Source organism: Plecotus auritus, assembly GCF_963455305.1.
Source record: "Plecotus auritus genome assembly, chromosome: 3".
In the NCBI taxonomy this organism is placed as follows: Eukaryota; Metazoa; Chordata; class Mammalia; order Chiroptera; family Vespertilionidae; genus Plecotus; species Plecotus auritus.
The window spans coordinates 169,923,101-169,945,897 of record NC_137772.1 but is presented as its reverse complement, the minus strand read 5'-3'; the positions used below and the strand labels follow the sequence as shown (position 1 = coordinate 169,945,897).

The window sequence follows — 22,797 nt, the reverse complement described above, 5'->3', positions numbered from 1 at the left end:
TATTTTTCCCATTGATTTTTAGACAGAGTGGAAGGGAGGGGGGGAGAGAGAGAGAGAGAGAGAGAGAGAAAGAGAGAGAGAAAGAGAGACATTGATTGGTTGCATCCTGCACACAGCCCCCTGTTGGGCTGGGGATAGAGCCTGCAACCCAGGTATGTGCCCTTGACCAGAATGGAACCTGGGACCCTTCAGTCCATGGGCCGATGCTCTGTCCACTGAGCCAAATGGGCCAGGGCAACCCGGCACTTTTATATGTATTGCCTTACTTCATTTCACTGCAATTTTAGGAATTAGATACTATTTATTTACTTTGTTTTACAGATAGAAAAACGCAAGGTTCAGACATGTGAAATAATTCTCCCAGTGTCACTCGGCTTGTGAGTAACAGGACTAACCCAGAACTTAGATTTTATTCCAAACACTACTAATGTGGGCATTATCTTTATTTTGCAAATGAGTAAATTAGAGATGTTAACTAACTTGGCGTAAAGTCACATAAATGGTGACTAAACAGGGGTGTCAGGATTTGAACTCATGCCTACTTCTCTCTAAAACTCATGGTTTTAACTATTTTCAGTTCTAAGATACCATTAAGCATTAAAGAATGCAATAAGAGAACACGATGCATTGAGAATATTAGAATTTTTGAAAAATCATATTAGGTTGACTGCCATTATAAATCCCATTGTAAATCAGGCCTTAAAGTTTAAGGTTTTTGTACAATATCTTAGGCTACAGAAGAAAACATTAACCAAGGGCCTAAATAGCCAGGATAACTTGGTACATAATGAATGATTATCTCTGAGGGTAGAAAAGGGATTTTTTAAAAAGGTATCACTGAGAGATGCCTCTATTAACTTATTTACTGCATTGGCCGTTGTGCTCCCAATCTCTGTTGCATTTCCCACATTGAGGCTGTTCCCACCCTTCCTGTGTCCCTTGAGCGGAGCAGGCACTTCCTGTCCTATTGGAAATGAGAGTTAGAGATTGGGGGTGTGCTATGTGTGTATTTACTCTGCAGAATGTTAGTACTGTCTGTCCTATTATCATAGCAAAAAAAGTGACAGGAAAACCGAGATTGGGACTTCATTTAAGGGAGGGTTTAGGCTTAATGGTTGTTGTGGCAAAGCAGGCAGATTAATTTATGTCTTAGGAGAATATCCATGATGGCAGCAAGGTGGCCTGGAGAAGGGATTTGAAGGCCTTCATTCCACATCCCTGTTCCAGTTGGACTGGTTGGAGTTACTGGGTATCATTCTTACATTTTTGGTTTTCTACAAGTGTCTTCTCTTGTGAAGGACATTCTACAGGACGTTCCTTTGAAACTTAGAGGTGAGTGTTGCTGCAGCTGTGTTAGGTTCTTGACTCTAAATGTGTTCTTCCTTTCTAAGAACTTTATATTTTTATTCTTTGGGAAGCATATGCTTTTTAAATAGTTGGGGTTTTTTGTTTGTTTGTTTGTTTTTCCTACCGCTCAGAGACAACTTGAAGCAAACATCTCTGTGAACTTCAGTTTGGGCATAAATTCCAGGTTTGGTGAGTACCTCTAGTTGTTTCAGCTTCAGGGACTGTGGAGACCAGGAAACAGTGCGATAAACAGTCAAATAAGATAGTTGAAGAAACCACGAGGCATTATATCCCAGGAAAGCCAGCGGGGAAAGGAGAAACACGAGGTACTGAGTTTTATGACATAGTCTGGTTTGGTAATTCCTTCCCAGGTATGAAGTCAGACCTGTAGGAATCTGAAAAGCAGTGAGAGGCATCAGCTCATTAGCATGAGGAATAGAACTGCCCAAGGACATGAAGCGAGTCATTTCCCACATTCTGTTTTGCTTTCCTCTGTTCTTTGGTGAGCCCTCCTGTTTGTTTTTCTTCATGTACTAAGGCCACTGTAAATATAAAGGGTGTGTGTGTGGGGGGGGGGGGGGGGACTGAGCTCGCCTCACGTGTTCTTAGTATGGTTTTCTTCACACGTTCTCCAAGGTAAGGTCCCCGTGGACAAGCTTGAGATCTTATAGCTGGTATCTAAGGGGAAATAATCCTCATGGTCTTTTCATGAGCATCAGAACTTGTTCATAGAGGAAAGGGGGTGGAATGGAAAGGGCAGACCTAAGAACTTTTCTTTTTGCTTTAACTACTAAGCCTGTGAAAAATTAAAAAATAACATCTTGGGCATTAGGACCCAGTGGTAGTGCCTCATTCAGACTCTGGGTTAACTTCTCCCAGTGACGTCAACAGGCAGCCCAAGCTCATTCTTTACCCCCACCCCCTCATTTTTCTCCCTCTTGCTCCTTTTCTCTCCCTTTCTCCTCCCCCTCACTTTACTCTCTCCCTCCCTCCTTCCTCTCCTTCCCTCCCTCCCTCTCTCTTCCTTCCTCTCCCTCTCCCCTTCTCCCTTTCTCTCCTTTCCCTCTCTCTCTCTCTCTCTCTCTCTCTCTCTCTCTCTCTCTCTCTCTCTCTCCCTCCCTCCCTCTTTCCCTCTCTCCCTCTCTCCCTCTCTCTTCCCTCCCTGTCCCTCTCATCTCTTAGCTCCCTAATATTAAAGAGAAAATGCTGCTATCAGTGACTTCCAGACCTGGGATTTCGACTTTTGGCTTTAACAAGAACAACAAAAAGGTAGGGAAAGTGCTTTTTTTGGAATTCAGCTACTTCCTTTTCTGGGGATCCGGGAGTGCTCTTGGCTTCAACATTCTCCTTAAGTCAGGAAAAGGATTCCTTTTCTCATCTCAGCACCTCTCTCTTTTCTACCACTTTCTGGCATCTTTTCTCACCTGGTTCTGAAGTTCCAGGAATTTGCAGTCTTTGTAAGTGAGGCCTGAGAAGGCAGGGGAATTAAAAACAAGTTTTTATCTTTGAGAAATGAAGTTAGTTTGACTTCCTGCTGATATACCTAATCTCCACAGGGATAATATGTCATCTCAGACCCTGGCCCCTAGCCCCCCGCCCCTCCAATATTATTTTTTTCTTGATTAACTCTTTCTATTCTCCCCACCCCACCTTCCTTCCTACCCATTTGACCAGCATTATCAAGTAGCAGAAATATAGTTGGTGAAATCACAACAGTTTCATCAAGAACTGGGTATACTTTTCTAGACGAGACCTTACCCCACCCAGCCTGAAGGGAAGGAGCCTTAAGAGAAGACATACTTTAGGGTTAAGGCAGAAAGGTCTGTGATTCTTTGGGTTTTGCTGGTGCTTTGAGATCTGTAGATAGCCAGTCTCAGCAGGGATCCTTGGAGTCTTTGGGATTAACCAGAGGCCACCAAAAAGTTATCTTTGCTGGGGCCATAGGCCCTCTGGAGAGAGGTGGACATCATGCCAACATTTGCCAAGGAATATCCTTGGCAGGTTTTTTTTTGTTTTGTTTTTTGACATTTCAGGGCATACAATGCTGATTAGGAGGAACTTCACGCTGTAAGAGAAAGACCCTTTCTCTCAGTGTTGTAGCTGTTCTTTGAAGAAAAAAGATACTGTAGACATTTAGGGATCTTTTGATCATCTGATGGAGTGTTGGAAGTGGGGAAGGATTCCTGCTGCTTTCTCATAGACCCAAAGAGACTATTACAGGCAGATTTACAGTCTGTGATCAATGCAGTGGGTAAAATGTTTAGACCCAAGACATTTAGCGTTAGTTTATGGGTGTTAGTTTATATGATGTTCATTCTGTTTATATCCTTGAAAAAATATGGGTCTGTTGTTGGTTATTTACATACACACATATTTATAACACATACACACACCTTGTATATGATTTTGATAGAGGGATAGTTCATCTGTCTTTAGTCTTTTCATATCTTATATAGAACTATATGAAAATTTCCTTCCTAATTTTTCCCCTCCAAGTCTCTCCGGTTAAACAGACCCATTAAAATAAAGTAAAATGAATTACAGGAATTAGTTTTTTACCTCCTAGGGGTTTCATGTATTTGATGCTATCTAAATCTCTTTTCTTAGCTCTCTACTCCCTCCTCCACTTATAGTATAAAAAAAAAAATTTAACCATCTTCTAAATCTAGGATAGTGTATGGGACAAAGAGGTATTCTTATGGGTTTTTATTTAAATCTTATATCTCTTCTTGATAACTTGTAAGGCTTGAGAAGCAATTCAGGAAACATTGGCAGGGGGTGGGGTAGATACATACTTACTAATATATTTGTCAAGAATTCTTTGGGTTCTTACACGTCAATGTTATGATGATATCACTTCGTGACTATATATATGATTCCTTGTGTGTATGTGTAGGTTTGTGACTATTTGATATATTTAGACCAAAGCATTACTACATTGTTCTTTGTTTTTGTGATGAAATAATAGGGTTTAATGTGTTCACTTCTCTTTTGGAGAGAGTGTTTTGGATGAATTTGCTCATGTAATTTGTGCATTTTTTGTGTGTGTGTTAATCCTCACATGAGGATATTTTTTCCATTGCTTTTCAGAGAGAGTGGAAGGGTGGGGGGAGAGAGAGAGAGAGAAACATCGATGTGAGACAGACAAAGAGACACATCGACGGGTTGCCTCCCTCACAGTCTGAAGGAGGGGGTGCCCTTGACCGGGGAATTGAATCCTCAAACCCTTGACCCTTCATTTATGCACACTGATGCTTTAACCACTGACCCACACCAGCCAGGGCTAATTTGTGCATTTTTATACCCAAGGTATAATTTTTAAAATGGCTTATTAATTTTTAGTAGTAAATATAAGACATACCAATTTTAAAAAACTTAAGCATAAAGAGGTTTATAAAATTAAAAGTCAAGATCTCCCTTCATGTCCTGAAGTTTATTATCCAAATCTCACCCCTCAAGGAAAATAACTGGCAGCAGTTTGGTATATGTATCCTACCAGACTTTCTATGACAAGGTAAAGTTATAATTTTATGTTGGCTTATTTGCCATTTCTATTAAGAATTCAGTTTCTTGCCCTAACCGGTTTGGCTCAGTGGAAAGAGCGTCGGCCTTCGGACTGAAGGGTCCCGGGTTCGATTCCTGTCAAGGGAATGTACCTTGGTTGCAGGCACATCCCCAGTAGGAGGTGTGCAGGAGGCAGCTGATCGATGTTTCTCTCTCATCGATGTTTCTAACTCTCTATCCCTCTCTATTCCTCTCTGTAAAAAAATCAATAAAATATATATATATTTTTAAAAAGAATTCAGTTTCTTGCCTGGCTGGCGTGGCTCAGTAATTGAGCATCAATCATGAACCAAGAGGTCACAGTTCGATTCCTGGTCAGGGCACATGCCTGGGTTGCGGGATCCTTCCCCAGTGTGAGGCATGCAGGAGGCAGCTGATCAATGATTCTCTCTCACCATTGATGTTTCTATCTCCCTTTCCCTCTCCCTTCCTCTCTGAAATCAATAAAAATATATTTTAAAAAAAAGAATTCAGTTTCTCAAGTAGAACAAGTCCAGGTAATAAAGTTCTTGGGCATGACAAAAATGTTTTAAAAATTGAAAGAACAATCAAACTCTAAACTTCTGAAAAAGTACAAATTATAAAATGTCTGCTTTAAACAAAAACACACAGAGACCAATGGAACGGAATTGAGAGCCCAGAAATAAACCTACACATATATGGGCAATTAATTTACGATAAAGGAGCCAAGAATACACACTAAATGGTGTTGGGAAAACTGGACAGCCACATGCAAAAGAATAAAACTAGATCACTATCTTATAACACACACAAAAATCAACTCAAGATGGATTAACGACTTGAATGTAAGACCTGAAACAATAAAATACATAGAAGAAAACGTAAGTACTAAGCTTCTGGACAATGGTCCACAGTGGTGTTTTTTGAATTCGACTCTAAAGGCAAAAGAAACAAAAGCAAAAATAAATGAAATGGGTCTCCATCCAAATAAAAAGCTTCTGCACAGCAGAGGAAACCATCAACAAAACAAAAAGGCAACTACCCAAATGGGAGAAGATTTTTTCTTTTTTTGGAGCTGATATTTCCAATTAGAGGTTAATACCAAAATATATAAAGAACGCATACAACTTGCTCACTTCGGCAGCACATATACTAAAATTGGAATGATACAGAGATTAGCATGGCCCTTGCACAAGGATGACACGCAAATTCATGAAGCATTCCATATCTAAAAAACAAAAAAGAACTCATACAACTCAACAACAAAAAATAAATAATCCGAATAAAAAAACAGGCAGAGGATCTGACTAGATATTTTTTCAAGCAAGACATACAGATGGCAAACAGACATATGAAAAGATGCTCAGCACCACTAATTATTAGGGGAATGCAAATCAAAACAACACATGTATAATTCCTAATAAAGGCAGATTTTTTCCCTCAGGATGTAGTATTTTTGTTTATTTGTTTGTTTGAATCCTTACCTGGGGATATTTTCCCATTGGTTTTTAGAGAGAGCGGAAGGGAGAGAGGAAGACACAGAGAGAAACATTGATGGGAAAGACACATCGATTGGGGATCGAGCCTGCAGCCTCGGTACATTCCCTCGACTGCACCTGAACCCAGGACCCTTCAGTCCCCAGGCCTGATGCTCTTTCTGCTGAGCCAAACCGGCTAGGGCAGGATGTGGTGCTGAATATCCATTCCTTTCTTTGGAATGAAAATAGTCACAGAAGGGGGGAATGTGGATTTCAAAGAGATTTTCTGTACAATAATGTGGTACATTAAATCTATTTTAATAGTCTTCAGTTAATCTTAGTTCATTAAAAAAAAGAAGGCTGAAGTAAAAAGACCTGTATTCTAGGGTCTCAACACCGTTTCTTCAGTGTTGGAAAGAGTTGCCTCAGTAGAGATTTGAAGGTAGGTGAGACTGAAAGAGGAAATGTTTGGGACTAAAGGAATTTCAGACTTGTAAAGGGCTTAACCACGCCTTCCCTGACATCATCTTCCTGGCATGTGTTATTATATTTTAACTCCTCAGAGCATCAACAATCATTTCCTTTGGAAAAAAATAAAAGGGACTGGGATAATTTGCCTTTCCCAACCTATTTTGCATAAATTTCTGTTTTCTCTTGATCTTATATTGAAAAATCAATGGAGAGTGGGAGGCAATGATGAGAGTAAGACTGACTGGTGAGTGCCCTGGCTTAGTTTGGCTCAGTGGATGGAGGGGACCCAGGTTTGATTCTGGTCAAAGGCACATGTCTGGGTTGTGGGCTTGATCCCCAGTAGGGGTCATGCAGGAGGCAGCCAATCAATCATCACTGATGTTTCTATCTTTCTCTACCTCTTCCTTTCTCCTTGAAATTCTCTCTACCTCTTTCTTCCTCTTGTAGAGGCCTGGTGCATGAATTTGTGCATGGGTAGGGTCTGGCCAGCCTGCCCCGATTGGGGCCGATTGGGCCGGACTGGCAGGGGGCAGGGGCCGTGGGCGGTTGGCCAGCCCTGCTCCCTGTTGGGGTGAGGGACCGATTGGGGGCGGGGCCAGCCAGGGGGAGGGGCCTCAGGCAGTTGGCAAGCGGTCTTGCCCCCTGGTTGAACTCCGGGTCAAACTCCCAGTTGAGGGGACAATTTGCATATTAGCCTTTTATTATATAGGATAAAAGGCTGACTGGTGGGCTTTGCCAGATCTTTACTCTTTTCGAAGCTTGAGTTACCTGAAATTTTCAGAGTTTACTCAAGAGAGAAGAAAATGAGAAGCACTACTATAAATTGTTTACAGTTCAGACAAGGAGATAGAAATTTCTTTTGTTTACTACATTGTCATCTAGTTTCCATCAAATTAAATTTAGTGAAACTGTGGACTAAGAACTTTTAGTTTTAACATTTTTTGACTGGGGGCAGTTATCAGTAATACAATTAACTCAGTTGGTTAAAGTTTAGTGGTAATGTCTTTCCATTGATCCTCCTTTCCTGTTTTTGCACTATTACACAAATTTATGGTCTCATTACAGATTATCTTTACTTTGATAATAAACATCTAGCATGATCTCCTTACCTCCTATTTCTTTGCCCCTAATCCTTGCCCCCAGGATTTTATACCTGCTGCCAGAACAACATTCCAACATTCCAACATTCCAGTAGTGTAGTGCTGAGCATTTCTTGTATAAAACCTTTAAAAAAATTTTTTTTATTGATTTCAGAGAGGAAAGGACAGGGAGAGAGAGATAGAAACATCGATGATGAGAATCATTGATCAGCTGCCTCCTGCATGCCCCCCACCGCCACTGGAGATCTACCCTGCAACCCGGGCATGTGCCCTGACCGGGAATTGAACTGTGACCTCCTGGTTCATAGGTAGGCGCTCAACCACTGAGCCATAACAGCTGGGCTGTATAAAAACTTTTAATGACTATATACTAGTAGTACCTGCTAAACAAAGTTCAAATCCTTAGCCTAGTACTCACTATTGATCTAGCTTTTCCTCATCTTCCCCATCTACCCCCATTAACTACAAAAACCAGGGAAAAGAAAGAATTGCAACCCAGTACATGCAGACATGGCAAGCTACACTGCCCTGTATGCCACGATGGAGAGGTACTTATAGAGAGGAAAAAGGAAGTTAAGGGGAGGGGCAGATACAACCGTAGAGTTTCATTTAAGCATAGAGTTCTTCCTGTAGGGTTCTCTCTCTCTCTCTCTCTAAAATATATTTTTATTGATTTCAGAGAGGAAGGGAGAAGGAGAGAGAGATAGACACATCAATGATGAATCGGCTGCCTCCTGCACATCCCACACTGGGGATTGAGCCTGCACGCTGGCCTGGTTCTCTTGATGCCATAGAATGCAAGAACTCATCTCATAAGCCCAATTCCTTCCACAGATCCTCCCAAATGATCAGGTTCATTAAGTCTCAGTCATAATCTTCATCATTCTCCATGATTCCATATATTCACTCTGGTTTAGCCAGTTGTGTTACCTGTAGTTCTCTGGCTATATCCTTTGATTGTTGGTTTATATTTCTCATTCTATAAGAAAATATGCTGTAAAACAAAAATATAGGTAAGAAATCAGACAGGGAAAATAAAGATTAGAATAAGAGGTCAGCTGGAATTAAATGCAAATGTGCAAACCATAATTTTATCCTGAAAGATGAAGATGGAAGAATAGTCATTGATTTTGTCAGTGTAGGGGTGGTTGGTGACTTTGACAAACAATTTGAGAGTGGGGAGCAAAAAGCAAGGTCAGAGTGGGTTGATGAGTGAAACAAGGTAAGGAAGTATACATGGGGTGTGTACAGACCAATCTTTTAAGAACTTTGATTAAGATGGAGAGCAAAACCCAATTTAAAAATGGGCTAAAGATCTGAATAGATATTTCTCCAAAGAAGATCTATACTATAAGTAGCCATGAAAAGATGCTCTGCATCATTAGCCATTGAAGAAATGCAAATCAAAACCACAATGAGCTATCACTTCACACTCTCCAGGATGGCTGTAATAAAAAAGACAGGTAGTGATGTAGAAGAATTGGACTCTTCATACACTGCTGGTGGGAATGTAAAATGGTTCATTTTCTTTGGAAAGCAGTTTGGCATTTCCTTAGAAGGTTAAACACATTTCTAGGTATATACCCAAGAGAAATTAAGGTGTATGTGCAGGGACATGCTGGTAGTGGCGCCAGAGAATAGTGAGAAGGTCGCTGAGGAGATGGGCCCACCTGATTGCTGAGACATTCAGTCCACTGGAAAGTATGAGTGACTCTAGGCAGCAGTCGCTGTTCTTCATCGCACTTCTGGGTTTACAGGAGCTCTGTGCTGTCGGGATAACACTGGGCAATGAGGTGGCGAATCCTGAGATTAGGAGTTCACAAATAAGATGTGCAGGCAATTGCTGTTTTTACACCCAGCTATTCTTGCATCACCTGTGCCTGGATATTTAGCCAAATTTGGGTGGTGATGGCAATACCATTTTATAAAGCTGGAAAACTTAATGGCTATATTGAAAGATATGGATATACGGTGAAGGCACCACAAAGAATAATTCCTGTAATTCTTCAAAACAGCCTTTTATATTCACTCACAGCTAGACTTGTTCCAGACTGGAATAAAACTGGCTATCTCTTAGTACAATTAATTAATTAATTAAAAATATGTCTACACAAAAACCTGTATACCAATATTCAAAGCAGCATTGTTTATAATAGTCGAGAAGTAGAAACCACCCAAATATTTCTCAACTGATGAATGGATAAATAAAATGTTGCATATACCCATACAATGGAATTTTTAATTTTATTCAGCAATAAAAAGGAATAGAGTACTGATACATTCTACAAAATGGGTAACCCTGAAAACATTATGCCAGTGAAAGAAGCCATTCACAGAAAAACACATATTTTATATTTTCACTTATGTGAAACATCCAGAACAGGCAAATTCACAGAGAGCAGATCAGCGGTTGCCTAGGTCTTTGGGAAGGGGGATGGTTGGAGGGAAATGGGGAGTGACTGGTAATGGTGGGTAATGGGTTTCTTTTTAGGATAATGAAAATGTTCTAACTTTTAAAAAAATATATGTTTTTACTGATTTTAGAGAGAGGGGGGGAGAGAGAGAGAAACATCAATTGGCTGCCTCCTGCATACCCACTACTGGGAATCAAACTGGCAAGCTCTTGGTGTGTGGGATGATGCTCAACTACTGAGACACACTGGCCAGGGCGAAAATGTTCTAAAATTGACTGTGGTAATGGTTACACAACTCTGTGATCTACATACCATTGATTTATACTTGAAATGGGATAACTGCATGGAATATAAATTATACATCAATACAATTATCTTTTAAAAGATGGGGAGAAATGAGGTAAAGGCTGCCAGAGGATGGGGATGGTGTTGAGAGAATTTCCTTAAAGATGGGAGATAAAGGCTGATGTGGTTTAGTGGGTGAGCACTGACCCAGGAACCAGGAGGTCACTGGTTCAATTCCTGGTCAGGGCACATGCCCAGGTTACGGCTCAATCCCCAGAAGGGGGCCTGCAGGAGGCAGCCAATTGATGATGTTTCTCTCTCATCGATGTTTCTATCTCTCCATCCTTCTCCTTTCATCTCTTTCTAAAAAAATCAATAAAAGCATATTTTAAAAAAAATCTTTAAAAAAGATGGGAGATATATATGGAAGCCAAAATATAAAAAGAATAATGACAAGTTCCACTTATTTTCCAAATATATGTCTATATTCCTATCCCTCCCACTCTCTGATCCTTTTGTTGATGTGCCTTATGTATTCAGCCTCTGATTCTCTTGTTGTTTCTTCCTTTTGGAATGGCCTTTTTGTTCATTTATGCGTTCCACCCACATTCATTAAACAGCTGCATCATGTCAGTGTTAGGCATTGGGGCTAACAACGTGTTAGTGTTAGGCAATGTTGTGGCCCTTTAAGAGCTCACAGTCAAAATTGTCTTTCAAAATCCTGCCTATCTCTTTAAGTTCAGCTGCAATGTCACCTTTTCTGTAAAGCATCTCCAAAATCCCCACCTCCCAGCCCCAAAGGGGGCCTCTTTCTCTGAGTCTCCATAATACTTTGTACTTCTTTTAAGGTATTCATATAATTTTGCATTGTATGAGAATCATTCAGGTGATTTATCTTCATGGCTGGAGTGTGTACTCTGTAAAGGTTATTCAGTTTATTGTTATCCAGAACAGCGGATACAGCATCTTCAGCCTATGTAGTAGTTATTTTAAAAATACATCTGCCTTGCCAAAACCGGTTTGGCTCGGTGGATAGAGCGTCAGCCTGCGGACTGAAGGGTCCCGGGTTCGATTCCGGTCAAGGGCATGTGACTTGGTTGTGGACACATCCCCAGTGGGAGGTGTGCAGGAGGCAGCTGATCGATGTTTCTCTCTCATCGATGTTTCTAGCTCTCTATCCCTCTTCCTTCCTCTCTGTAAAAAATCAATAAAATATATTTAAAAAAAAAAATACATCTGCCTTGGCCAGTGTGGCTCAGTTGTTTGGGCAGTGTTCCGCGGACACCGAAAGGTTGCTAGTTTGATTCCCAGTCAGGGCACATGCCTGGGCTTCAGGCTCCATCCCCAGTGGGGGACATGCAGGAGGCAGCCAATTGATGTTTCACTCTCACATTGATATTTCTCTCTCCCTCTCCCTTCCTCTCTCTCTAAAAATCAATAAAAAAAATTAAAAGGCTATTAAAATATATCCTAGTAAGTGTAATTCAGTTAATGTTAGGCATTAAATTAATATTAAGCAAAGAGGGCAGTATTATATTCTATATAAATTGTGAAATGTGGACTTAGAGCTGAGTTTATTTATTTATTTATTTTTTTAATATATTTTATTGATTTTTTACAGAGAGGAAGGGAGAGGGAGAGAGAGTTAGAAACATTGATGAGAGAGAAACATCGATCAGCTGCCTCCTGCACACCCTCTTCTGGGGATGTGCCCGAAACCAAGGTACATGCCCTTGACCGGAATCGAACCTGGGACCCTTCAGTGTTTAAGGCTGAGGATGTGTTTTTCATTGGTTCTAGAGAGAGAGGAAGGGAGAGGGAGAGAGAAACATCAATCGGTGCCTCCCTTATGCACCCTGATGGGGATTGAACCTCCAACCTAGGTGTGTGCTCTGACTGGGAATGAAACCCATGACCATTTGGGGCATGGGACGACACTAACCAACTGCGCTACACCTGCCAGGGCAGACTTTCATATTCTTTTTCTGTTGTTGTTACTCCCCACCCAAGTATATTTCCATTGATTTTTAGAGAGAGTGGAAGGAGGGAGGGAGGGGTGGAGAGAGAGAGAAACACTCCTGCACACACACCAACCAAGCTGGGGATCTAACCTGCAACCCAGGTATGTGCCCTTGACCAGGAATTGAACCTGGGGCCCTTTGGTGCTTGGGCTGGTGTTCTAACTACGGATCCACACCGGCCAGTGCCAGACCTTCATATTCTTCTTCTTCTTTTTTTAATCTTTATTGTTGAAATCAGACTTTCATATTCTTGAATGGTCAGTTCTTAACCCTCATCTTACTTAACCTGTTATCAACACTTGACACAGTTCCTTGGTCACCCTGTTCCTTAAAACATGTTCTTGCCCTAGCCGGTTTGGCTCAGTGGATAGAGCGTTGGCCTGTCGACTGAAAGGTTCCGGGTTCGATTCTGGTCAAGGGCACATACCTTGGTTGTATGCGGGAGGCAACCAATAGATGTGTCTCTTTCACATCGATGTTTCTCTCTCTCTCTGTCTCTCCCCTTCCCTTCCACTCTCTAAAAATCAATGGAAAAATATCCTCTGCTGAGGATTAATCCCCTCAAAACAAACATACAAAAGCACACTTTCTTGACTGAACACCACACTCTCCTATTCCTCTAGTATTTATAGCCTCTCTTCTTCTTGCAATTTTTCTGATCTCCAAACCTTGTGGACTCACTCCTTGAGTTTTTCTGTCCACACTTCTCCCTTTATCATTTTATTCAGTCTCATAGCTTTAAATATAATCTGTATGCTGATAACTCTCAAATTATATTTCCAACCTGGACTGCCCTCCTGCTTCCCAGATTCATATATCTAATATCACAGTTGGCATTGCCATTTAGATATTTATTAGACATTTGAAATTTAACATGTTTAAAACAGAGCTGCTGCCTGCATTCTGCCTCTCCACCCTGCCAAAACTGTCCCCACTGTCTTCTTCATCTCAGTAAAGGGTAACTTCCTTCTTGTTGGTACTCGGGCCAAAACCTTGACTTACCCATAATACTAGTATCTACTTTATTGATACATAGTTAATGATCATTAAGGTGAGCAATTATAATGAAAATTACCTATGGAAGACATGATTCCATTCTCTTCATTCTTTTTGGCATATAAGGAAGTCAACAGTGCCTGTCATCTTAAAAAATAATAAAAAAAAAGCTGCTCTAATTTCATGTCTCCTGTCAGTTACTGTCCCATTTTTCTGATCCTTTTCATGATCAAGCTTCTTTTTGTTTAATCATTACTATCCTTTATTTTTTCAAAGAGTAAATTTATTTATTTATTTATTGTGATCAAGCTTCTTGAAAGAGTAGTTCCTATAGAGTATTTTTTTATTTTTTCCAATCCTCACCTGAGGATTTTATGGAGATAGAGAGAGAGAGAAACATTGATGTGTAAAGGAAACATTGATCAGTTGCCTCTTGTAAGCCGTCTCCCCGCTTCCCCGCCCCCCCGCCCGCCCCGCCAAATCAGGGATCAAACCTGCAACCTAGATATGTTCATTGACCAGGAATAGAACCTGAAACCTTTTTCTTTTGGTGTACAGGATGACACTCAACCAACTGAGCCACCCAGCCAGGCTGTATTTTTGTTTTATTTTATTTTGTATTTATTTTGTAATTTTGGTAAAATGTACATTACATGAAATTTACCATTTTTTTTTCATTTTTACAAAACTTTTTTATTGAATTTATTGGGGTAATACTGGTTAATAAAATTATATAGGTTTCAGATATATAATTCTATAATATATCATCTGTATATTGTATTGTGTGTTCACCACCCAAATCAAGTCTCTTTTCATCACCATTTCCACCCCCGCCCCCATTCCCTCTTCTACTCCTCACCCCCTTTCCTCTGGTAATAACCATACTGTTGTCTGTGTCTATGCATTTTGTGTGCCTGTGCTTAATCCCTTCACTTTTCCACCGAGCCCCGCACCCCTCTCCCCTCTGATAGCAGTCTATTGTCTGTGAGTCTGTTTCTATTTTGTCTGTTAGTTCATTTTGTTCATTAGATTCCACATATAAGTGAAATCATATGGTACTTATCTTTCTTTGACTGGCTTATTTCACTTAGCATAATGTTCATTTTTTCCATTTTTAAGTGTACAGTATGGTAGTGTTAAGTACATTTACTTACATTGCTGTGCAACCAATCTCCAGAACTCTTTTCACCCAACATCCCTTATTAAACAACTCCCCCAAGCCTCTGGCAACCACTGTTCTACTTTCTGTCTCTCTGAATTCTCTAAATGCCTCATATAAATGGAATCATATAGATTTGTCTTTTTGTAGTTGGCTCATTTCATTCAGTATAATGTCCTGAAGGTTCATCCATATTGGTATATATGTAAAAATTTTGTTGCTTTTTAACTTATTGATTGATTTGAGAGAGAGAGAGAGAGAGAGAGAGAGACCTACTGTTCTACCTATCCATGCATTCATTGGTTGATTCTTTTTTTTTTTTTTAATATATTTTATTGATATTTCACAGAGAGGAAGGGAGAGGGATAGAGAGCTAGAAACATCAATGAGAGAGAAACATCGATCAGTTGCCTCCTGCACACCTCCCACTGGGGATGTGCCCGCAACCAAGGTACATGCCCTTGACCGGAATCGAACCCGGGACCTTTCAGTCCGCAGGCCGACGCTCTATCCACTGAGCCAAACCGGTTTCGGCCATTGGTTGATTCTTGTATGTGCCCAGACTGGGGATTGAACCCACAACCTTGGTGTGGCAGATGATGCTCTACCAACTGAACGTGCCCAGCCAGGACTAGAATTTCCTTGCTTTTTAAGGCTGAGTAATATTTTGTTGTATGTATATACCACATTTTGTTGATCCACTCATCTGTGAGAGACACTTGGGTTTCTTCCATCTTTTGGCTATTGTGAATAACGTTGCTATGGACATGGATGTACAAATATCTCTTTAAGACTCTGTTTTCAATTCCCTTGGGTATATTCCCAGAGGTGGAATTGCTGAATCATATGGTAATTCTATTTTTAATTTTTTGAGGAATCACCATATTTTTTTCCATAGCAGCTATACCATTTCACATTCCCATCAACAGTGCACAAGGGTTCTTCTGATTTTTCCACTCCTTGCCAACACTTATCTTCAGTTTTTTTTTATGGTAGCTATTCTAATGGATGTAAGATGGTATCTCGTAGTTTTGATTTGCGTGTCTCTAATAATTAGTGATGTTGAGCATCTTTTCATGTACTTGTTGGCAGTTTGTATATCTTATTTTGAGAAATGCCTTTTTAAGTCCTTTGCCCATTTTTTAATGACGTGTTTGTTTTTTGTTGTTAAGTTGTTGTTCTTTATCTATTGTGAATATTAACTTCTTAGCGGATATGTGATTTGCGAATATTTTTTTCATTCTGTAAGCTGCTTTTTACTCATGCTTGTGTTCTTTGAAGTATAGTTTTTAATTTTGATATAGTTTAATTTATCATTTTTTTCTTCTGTTGCCTATGTTTTTGGTGTCATATCTAAGAAATTGTCAAATCCAGTTTCATGAAGCTTTCCCCCTATATTTTCTTTCAAGAGTTTTATAGTTTTAGCTTTTATGTTTAGGTCTTTAATCCATTTTGGCTTAATTTTTGTACACAGGGTAAGGTAAGGGTCCAACTTCATTATTTTTTAATTCTTATTTTTTATTTTATTGATTTTAGAGAGAAGAAAAGAGAGAGAGAGAATCGTTGATTTGTTTGTTGTTCCACTTATTTATGCATTCATTGGTTGATTATTGTATGTACTCTGACCGGGGGTTGAACCCAAAACCTTGGCATATTGGGACAATGCTCTAACCAACTGAGCTACCTGGCCAGGGCCCAACTTCATTCTTTTGCAGGTGGATATGCAGTTTTCCCAATTCCATTTGTTGAAAAGACTTTTCTCCCATCAAATGGGGAAATAAACAATTCATAAGCTTTTAATAACGTGCTGTCCTAAGTAACATGCTAAAATCTCACACCCTCCTGCTCCATCCCGCCTGGGACATGAATCATCCCTTTGTCCAGCGTATCCAGTCACGTAGTAGGCCTCTTGCTTAGGAGATTGACTGATCTGGTATTGCAGTGCTTGTGTTTAAGTAACCCGTATTTTACTCAATAATGGCCGAAAAGTACAAGAATGGGTATACTGGCAGTTTGGGTATGCCAAAGAGAACTTGTAAAGTGCTTCCTTTCAGTAAAAAGGTGAAAGTTATCAACTTAATAAGAAAAATTTAAAAATTTGTATGCTGAAGTTGCTAAGATCTATAGTAAGAATGAACCTTCTGTCTGTGAAATTGTGAAGAAGGAAAAAAGAAACTTATGCTGGTTTGGCTATTGCACCTCAAGCTGCAAAAGTACAGCCACAGTGCATGTTCAGTGCTTAGTTAAATTTATGGCTGGAAGACCCACACAGAAAATGTGTTCTGACTGATGGGCCCGTGTTGTGTCAGAAAGCATTGAGCCTATAGGAAGGGACCCCTGAAATGAGTGACATTAAGCCATCTAATGCAAGGAATGGTTACACAGATTTAGGAATAAGTTTGGCCTGAAATACATAAAAATTATTAGAGAGAGAGAGAGAGAGAGAGGCCACATTCACGTAACTTTTATTGCAGCATATTGCTATAATTATTCTATTTTATTGGTTATTGTTGTTAATCTCTTACTGTGCCTAATTTATAAATTAAACTTTATTACAGGTATGTATGTACAGAAAAAAGCATAGTATATATCGGGTTTGGTAGTATCCATGGCTTTAGGTATCCACGGGCATCTTGGAACATATCTCCCACAGATAAGAGGGGACTTCTATATTTTCTATTTTTTAATCTTTTACTTTCTGGGGTATTTATCTTCTGTTGATCTCCTACTCCTTCTATGGGTATTTTAAAAATATCTGCTGTCATATTTTTAATGTCCAAGAACTTTTGTCTCTGTAAGTTCCTTTTTTTGTTTAAAATTTTTTTTGCTTTATCAATAAAATATATTTGTTTAAAATTTTTGAGACTTTTAATTATTATTCAGTTTTTTTCTTCTATTTTATCTCTTTTTCTTTTGAGTTTCTTTGCGGGGCGGGGGGGGGGGGGGGCCGGGGGCGGGGTGCATAGGGGGAAGTTCTGTTTGTTTTGGTCATTGACTTCAAAGGTTTTCCCTAAATGTCTCATGCTTTGTGGCTGCTTCAGTGGAAGGTATTGGCCAAACAGAGGGAAGCCCAGCTGGGATGGGAAAGCCTCACCCAGGTGACCAAGCTGTTGTATGGGGACAGACCTGGAAGCCGCCATTTACAGAGCTTTTCTATGATTGGGCTGGTCAGTTTTCCCAGCGAGAAACCCTCCAGTCTCCTAGGAGGGGCGAGGGGAGACAGGGCTGTGGGTGTTTTCAGTTTAGTATGTGTCCCACTCAGCTGTGAGTAGTGGCTATAAATCCAGAGTTCCTTGGTGCAGCCTCTGCAAAGAGTAAACTAATTGCCTTCTGGAGAGGAGGTAGAAGTGGGCAGCGGTAGCCTGACTGCGTGGCTAACACGCCAGTCTTTTTAGGTACTTGGTGCCTCTAGTTTCTTTTTCTTCCCCCCCCGTCCCCCGCGTATAAAATTATTAAATGTTTTTGTTTGTTTGTTTTTAAAGGATTTTAAAAAATCTTTATTGTTGAAAGTATAACATATGTCCCCTTTTCCCCCCATTGACCCCTTCTATCCCACCTCCATTACCCACCCCCTGGCCTTTATCACCATATTGTCTGTGTCCATGGGTTATGCATATCCTATATAATAAAGAGCTAATATGCAAATGGTTGTCACGCCCTCACGCCATAACACCATAACAGCTCAGACACTCAACACTTGTGGGAGAGGAATGGGAACCAGCCAGGCTGTGGCCTGGGAGAGAAATAAGCCACCCGCCCCACAGTCCTGGGTGCCAGCACCTGCAGCTGTGGCCCGGGCAAAGCCGCCCACCACAGTCATCTGTGGCTGCGGCCAGCCCAGGCAAAGCCGGCTTGGGTCCTGGGTGCCTGCGGCCAGTCAGAGGGAGGGAAGCCCAGGTCCTGGGTGCCTGCAACCAGCCGGAGGAGGGAATCCTGGGTCCCAGGTGCGTGGCAAGGCAGAGGTGATTAGGGGCGATCAGACCAGCAGGGGAGCAGTTAGGGGCAATCAGGCAGGCAGGCAGATGGGGTTAGGGGCGATCAGGCAGGCAGGCAGACGGGGTTAGGGGCGATCAGGCAGGCAGGCAGGCAGGCGAGTGCTTAGGAGCCAGCGGTCCCAGATTGTGAAAGGCAGTCAGACATCCCCCGAGGAGTCCTGGATTGGAGAGGGTTCAGGCCAGGCTGAGGGACACCCCCCCCCCATGCATGAATTTTGTGCACTGGGCCTCTAGTATACATATAAGATCTTAGGTTTATCTCTCCTCTCCCTCCCGCCTTTCCTCTAAGATTTGACAGTCCGTTTCATGCTTCTATGTCTCTGGATCTCTTTTGTTCTAACAGTTTATTTTGTTCATTAGATTCCACATATGAGTGAGAGCATGTGATTCTTGTCTTTCTCTGACTGGCTTATTTTGCTTAGCATAACCCTCTCCAGGTCCATCCAAGTTGTTGCAAATGGCAGAATTTACTTCTTCTTTTTTTAAAAAAATATTTTTATTGATTTCAGAGAGGAAGGGAGAGGGAGAGAGACAGAAACATCCATGATGAGAGAATTATTGATTGGCTGCTTCCTGCACACACACACCCCCACTGGGGATCGAGCCCACAACCTGGACATGTGTCCTTGGCAGGAATCAAACCCAGGACCCTTCAGTCCCCAGGCCGACGCTCTATCCACTGAGCCAAACCAGCTAGGGCTTTACTTTTTTTTTTTTATGTCTGAATAATATCATATATATATATCACATTTTCTTTACTTATTTATCCATTGATGGCACTTAGGTTGTTTCCATGTCTTAGTTATTGTGGCTAATACTGCAATGAACATGGGAGTACAGGTACCACCTAAGACAGTGATTTCATCTCCTTAGGATATATACCCAGAAGTGGGATTGCTGGGACTGATGAAGTTCTAGTTTTAATTTTTTGAGGAAGCTCCATACTGTTTTTATTTTTATTTATTTTTGTGGGTGTGGATGTGTGTTTGTGGATGTGTAGGTCCAGACTGTTTTTCATTCTACATTCCCACCAATAGTGCTTCAGGACTGCCTTTTCTGCACATCTGTGCCAGCATTAGTTATTTCTTGTTTTTGTTTTTTAAAATAAGTCATTCTTACAGGGGCTGGGGATCAAACCTGCAACCCAGGTACATGCCCTTGACTGGGACTCGAACCTGCGATGCATTGTTGTGTGGGCTGATGCTCTAGCCACTGAGAACACCAGTTTGGGCACAAAGGAAAAGTTTCTGACAGCAATTAAAGGTGCTACTTCAGTGAACACATGAGTGATAAGACAGAGAAACAGCCTTCTTGCTCATATGGAGAACGTTGTGTTCTGGATAGAAGACCAAACCAGCCACAGCACTCTTTTTTTTTTTTTTTAAATATATTTTATTGATTTTTTACAGAGAGGAAGGGAGAAGGATAGAGAGTCAGAAACATCTATGAGAGAGAGAAACATCAATCAGCTGCCTCCTGCACACACCCCCACTGGGGATGCGCCCACAACCAAGGTACATGCCCTTGACCGGAATCGAACCTGGGACCCCTCAGTCCGCAGGCGGACGCTCTATCCACTGAGCCAAACCGGTTAGGGCCAGCCACAGCACTCTTAAGCCAAAGCCTAATCCTGAGCAAGGCCCTCACTTTCTTCAATACCATGAGGCTGAGAGAGGTGGAAGCTGCAGGAGGAAAGTTTGAAGATAGAAGTTGGTTTATGAGATTTAAGGAAAGGAGCTGTCTCCGTACATAACAGTGCAAGGCGCAGCTCTGGCTGATGTGGCTCAGTTGGTTGAGTGTCCCACGCACCGAGAAGAGAAGTCTCCCGTTTGATTCCAGGTCAGGGCGCATGCCCAGGCTGGGGTCTCCATTCCCAATAGGGGGCGGGGTGTACAGGAGGCAGCCAATCAATGATGTTCCTCTCTCATCGATGTTTTTCTCTCTCCCTCTCCCTTCCTCTCTCTCTACAATCAATAAAAACATATATATATGCATAAATATATATATATATATAATTTTGAAAGTACAAGGTGCAGCAGCAAGTGCTGATGTAGAAGCTGCAGCAAGTTATCCAGAAGATCTAGCTGAGATAATTAATAAAGGTATCTACACTAAACAGCGGATTTTCAATGTAGACTAAACAGCCTTGTATTGGAAGAAGATGCCATTTAGGACTTCCCTGGCTAGAGAGAAGCCAATGCCTGGTTTCAAAGCTTCAAATGGCAGGCAGACTCTCTTATTAGGGGCTAATGTAGCTGGTGATTTTAAATTGAAGCCAATGATCATTTACCATTCCCCAAATCCTAGAGCCCTTAAGTAGATTTATGCCAAATGTACTCTGTCTGTGCCTTGTCATGGAACAATGTCTGGATGACAGTATATCTATTACAACATGATTTATTAAATATTTTAAGCCCACTATTGAGAGCTATTGCTCAGAAAAAAAGATTCCTTTCAAAATATTACTGTTCATTGACAATGCACCTGGACACCCAAGAGCTCTGATGGAGATTAATGTATTCATGGTTACTAACACAATATTCATGAGTCAAGGAGTAATTTTGATTTTCAAGTCTTATTATTTAAGAAACAAATTTCAGGCTTGGCCAGTGTGGCTCAATTGGTTAAGCATCATCCTGTGCACTGAAAGGTTGCCAGTTTGATTCTGTCAGGGCACATGCCCAGGTTGCAGGTTTGGTCCGGGTCCGGGGGTGGGTACGGAAGGCAACCGATCGATGTTTCTCTCTCACATTGATGTTTCTCTCTCTCTCTCCCTCTCCCTTCCTCTCTAAAAAAAAAAAAATCTATTGAGAAAAAGAAACACATTTCATAAGTCGATAGCTGCCATTGTTAGTGATTCCTCTGATGGATCTGGGCAACGTAAATTGAAAACCTTCTGGAAAGGACTCACCATTTTTTTTTTAAATAAATCTTTATTCAGATTATTACAATTATTTCTCCTTTTTCCCCCCATAGCTCCCCTCCACCCATTTCCCACCCCACCTTCTGCCCTTACCTCCCCTCCACTGTCCTCATCCATAGGTGTATGATTTTTGTCATCTCTTCATGAACCCCCATACCCCTTTCCCCCGGAGAATTATCAGCCCACTCCCTTTCTATGCCCCTGATTCTATTATATTCACCAGATTATTCTGTTACTCAGGTTTTTAATTCACTTGATTTTTAGGTTCACTTGTTGATAGATATGTATTTGTTGTTCATAATTTTTATCTTTACTTTTTTATTCTTCCTCTTCTTTAAGAATACCTTTCAGCATTTCATATAATACTGGTTTGGTGGTGATGAACTCCTTTAGCTTTTTCTTGTCTGTGAAACTCTTTATCTGCCCTTCAATTCTGAATGATAGCTTTGCTGGGTAGAGTAATCTTGGTTGTAGGTTCTTGCTATTCATCACATTGAAAATTTCTTGCCACTCTCGTTTGGCCTGCATAGTTTCTGTTGAAAAGTCAGCTGACAGTCGTATGGGTGCTCCCTTGTAGGTAACTAACTGTTTTTCTCTTGCTGCTTTTAATATTCTCTCTTTGTCTTTTGCTCTTGGCATTTTAATTATGATGTGTCTTGGTGTGGTCCTCTTTGGATTCCTTTTGTTTGGGGTTCTGTGGGCTTCCTGGACTTGGAAGTCTATTTCTTTCACCAGGTGGGGGAAGTTTTCAGTCATTATTTCTTCAAATAGGTTTTCAGTATCTTGCTCTCTCTCTTCTTCTGGCACCCCCATAATTCTGATGTTGGTACGCTTGAAGTTGTCCCAGAGTCTTCTTACATTATCTTCAACTTTTTGGATTTTTTTTTTTTGCTTTTTGCTTTTTCGGTTGAGTGTTTTTTGCTTCTTTGTAATTCAATTCTTTGACTTGATTTTTGTGTTCCTCTTGTCTGTTTTTGGGTCTCTGTATAATATTTTTTATTTCAGTCAGTGTATGTTTAATTTCTAGTTGGTCCTTTTTCATATCTTCGAGGGTCTCGTTATATTTATCGGCCTTTTCTAGGA

General features: G+C 40.9%; 1 protein-coding gene across 9 annotated transcripts in view; it reads left to right on the top strand.

Annotated features, from left to right (window-relative positions):
* Window positions 1-966: 966 nt before the first annotated feature.
* RBMS2 (RNA binding motif single stranded interacting protein 2) overlaps window positions 967-22,797 on the top strand; it is a 60,344-nt gene continuing 38,513 nt past the window's right edge. For 3 of the 9 annotated variants that reach the window (XM_080662667.1, XM_080662664.1, XM_080662661.1), the window contains exon 1: window positions 2,418-2,616. In XM_080662667.1, the coding sequence (XP_080518793.1) occupies window positions 2,551-2,616 (66 nt within the window). In that variant the 5' untranslated portion in view covers window positions 2,418-2,550. Of the gene's footprint in view, window positions 1,333-2,237; window positions 2,617-22,797 lie in introns of those variants that run through there. The other 6 variants (XM_080662665.1, XM_080662666.1, XM_080662668.1 and 3 more) reach the window with 4 other exon arrangements.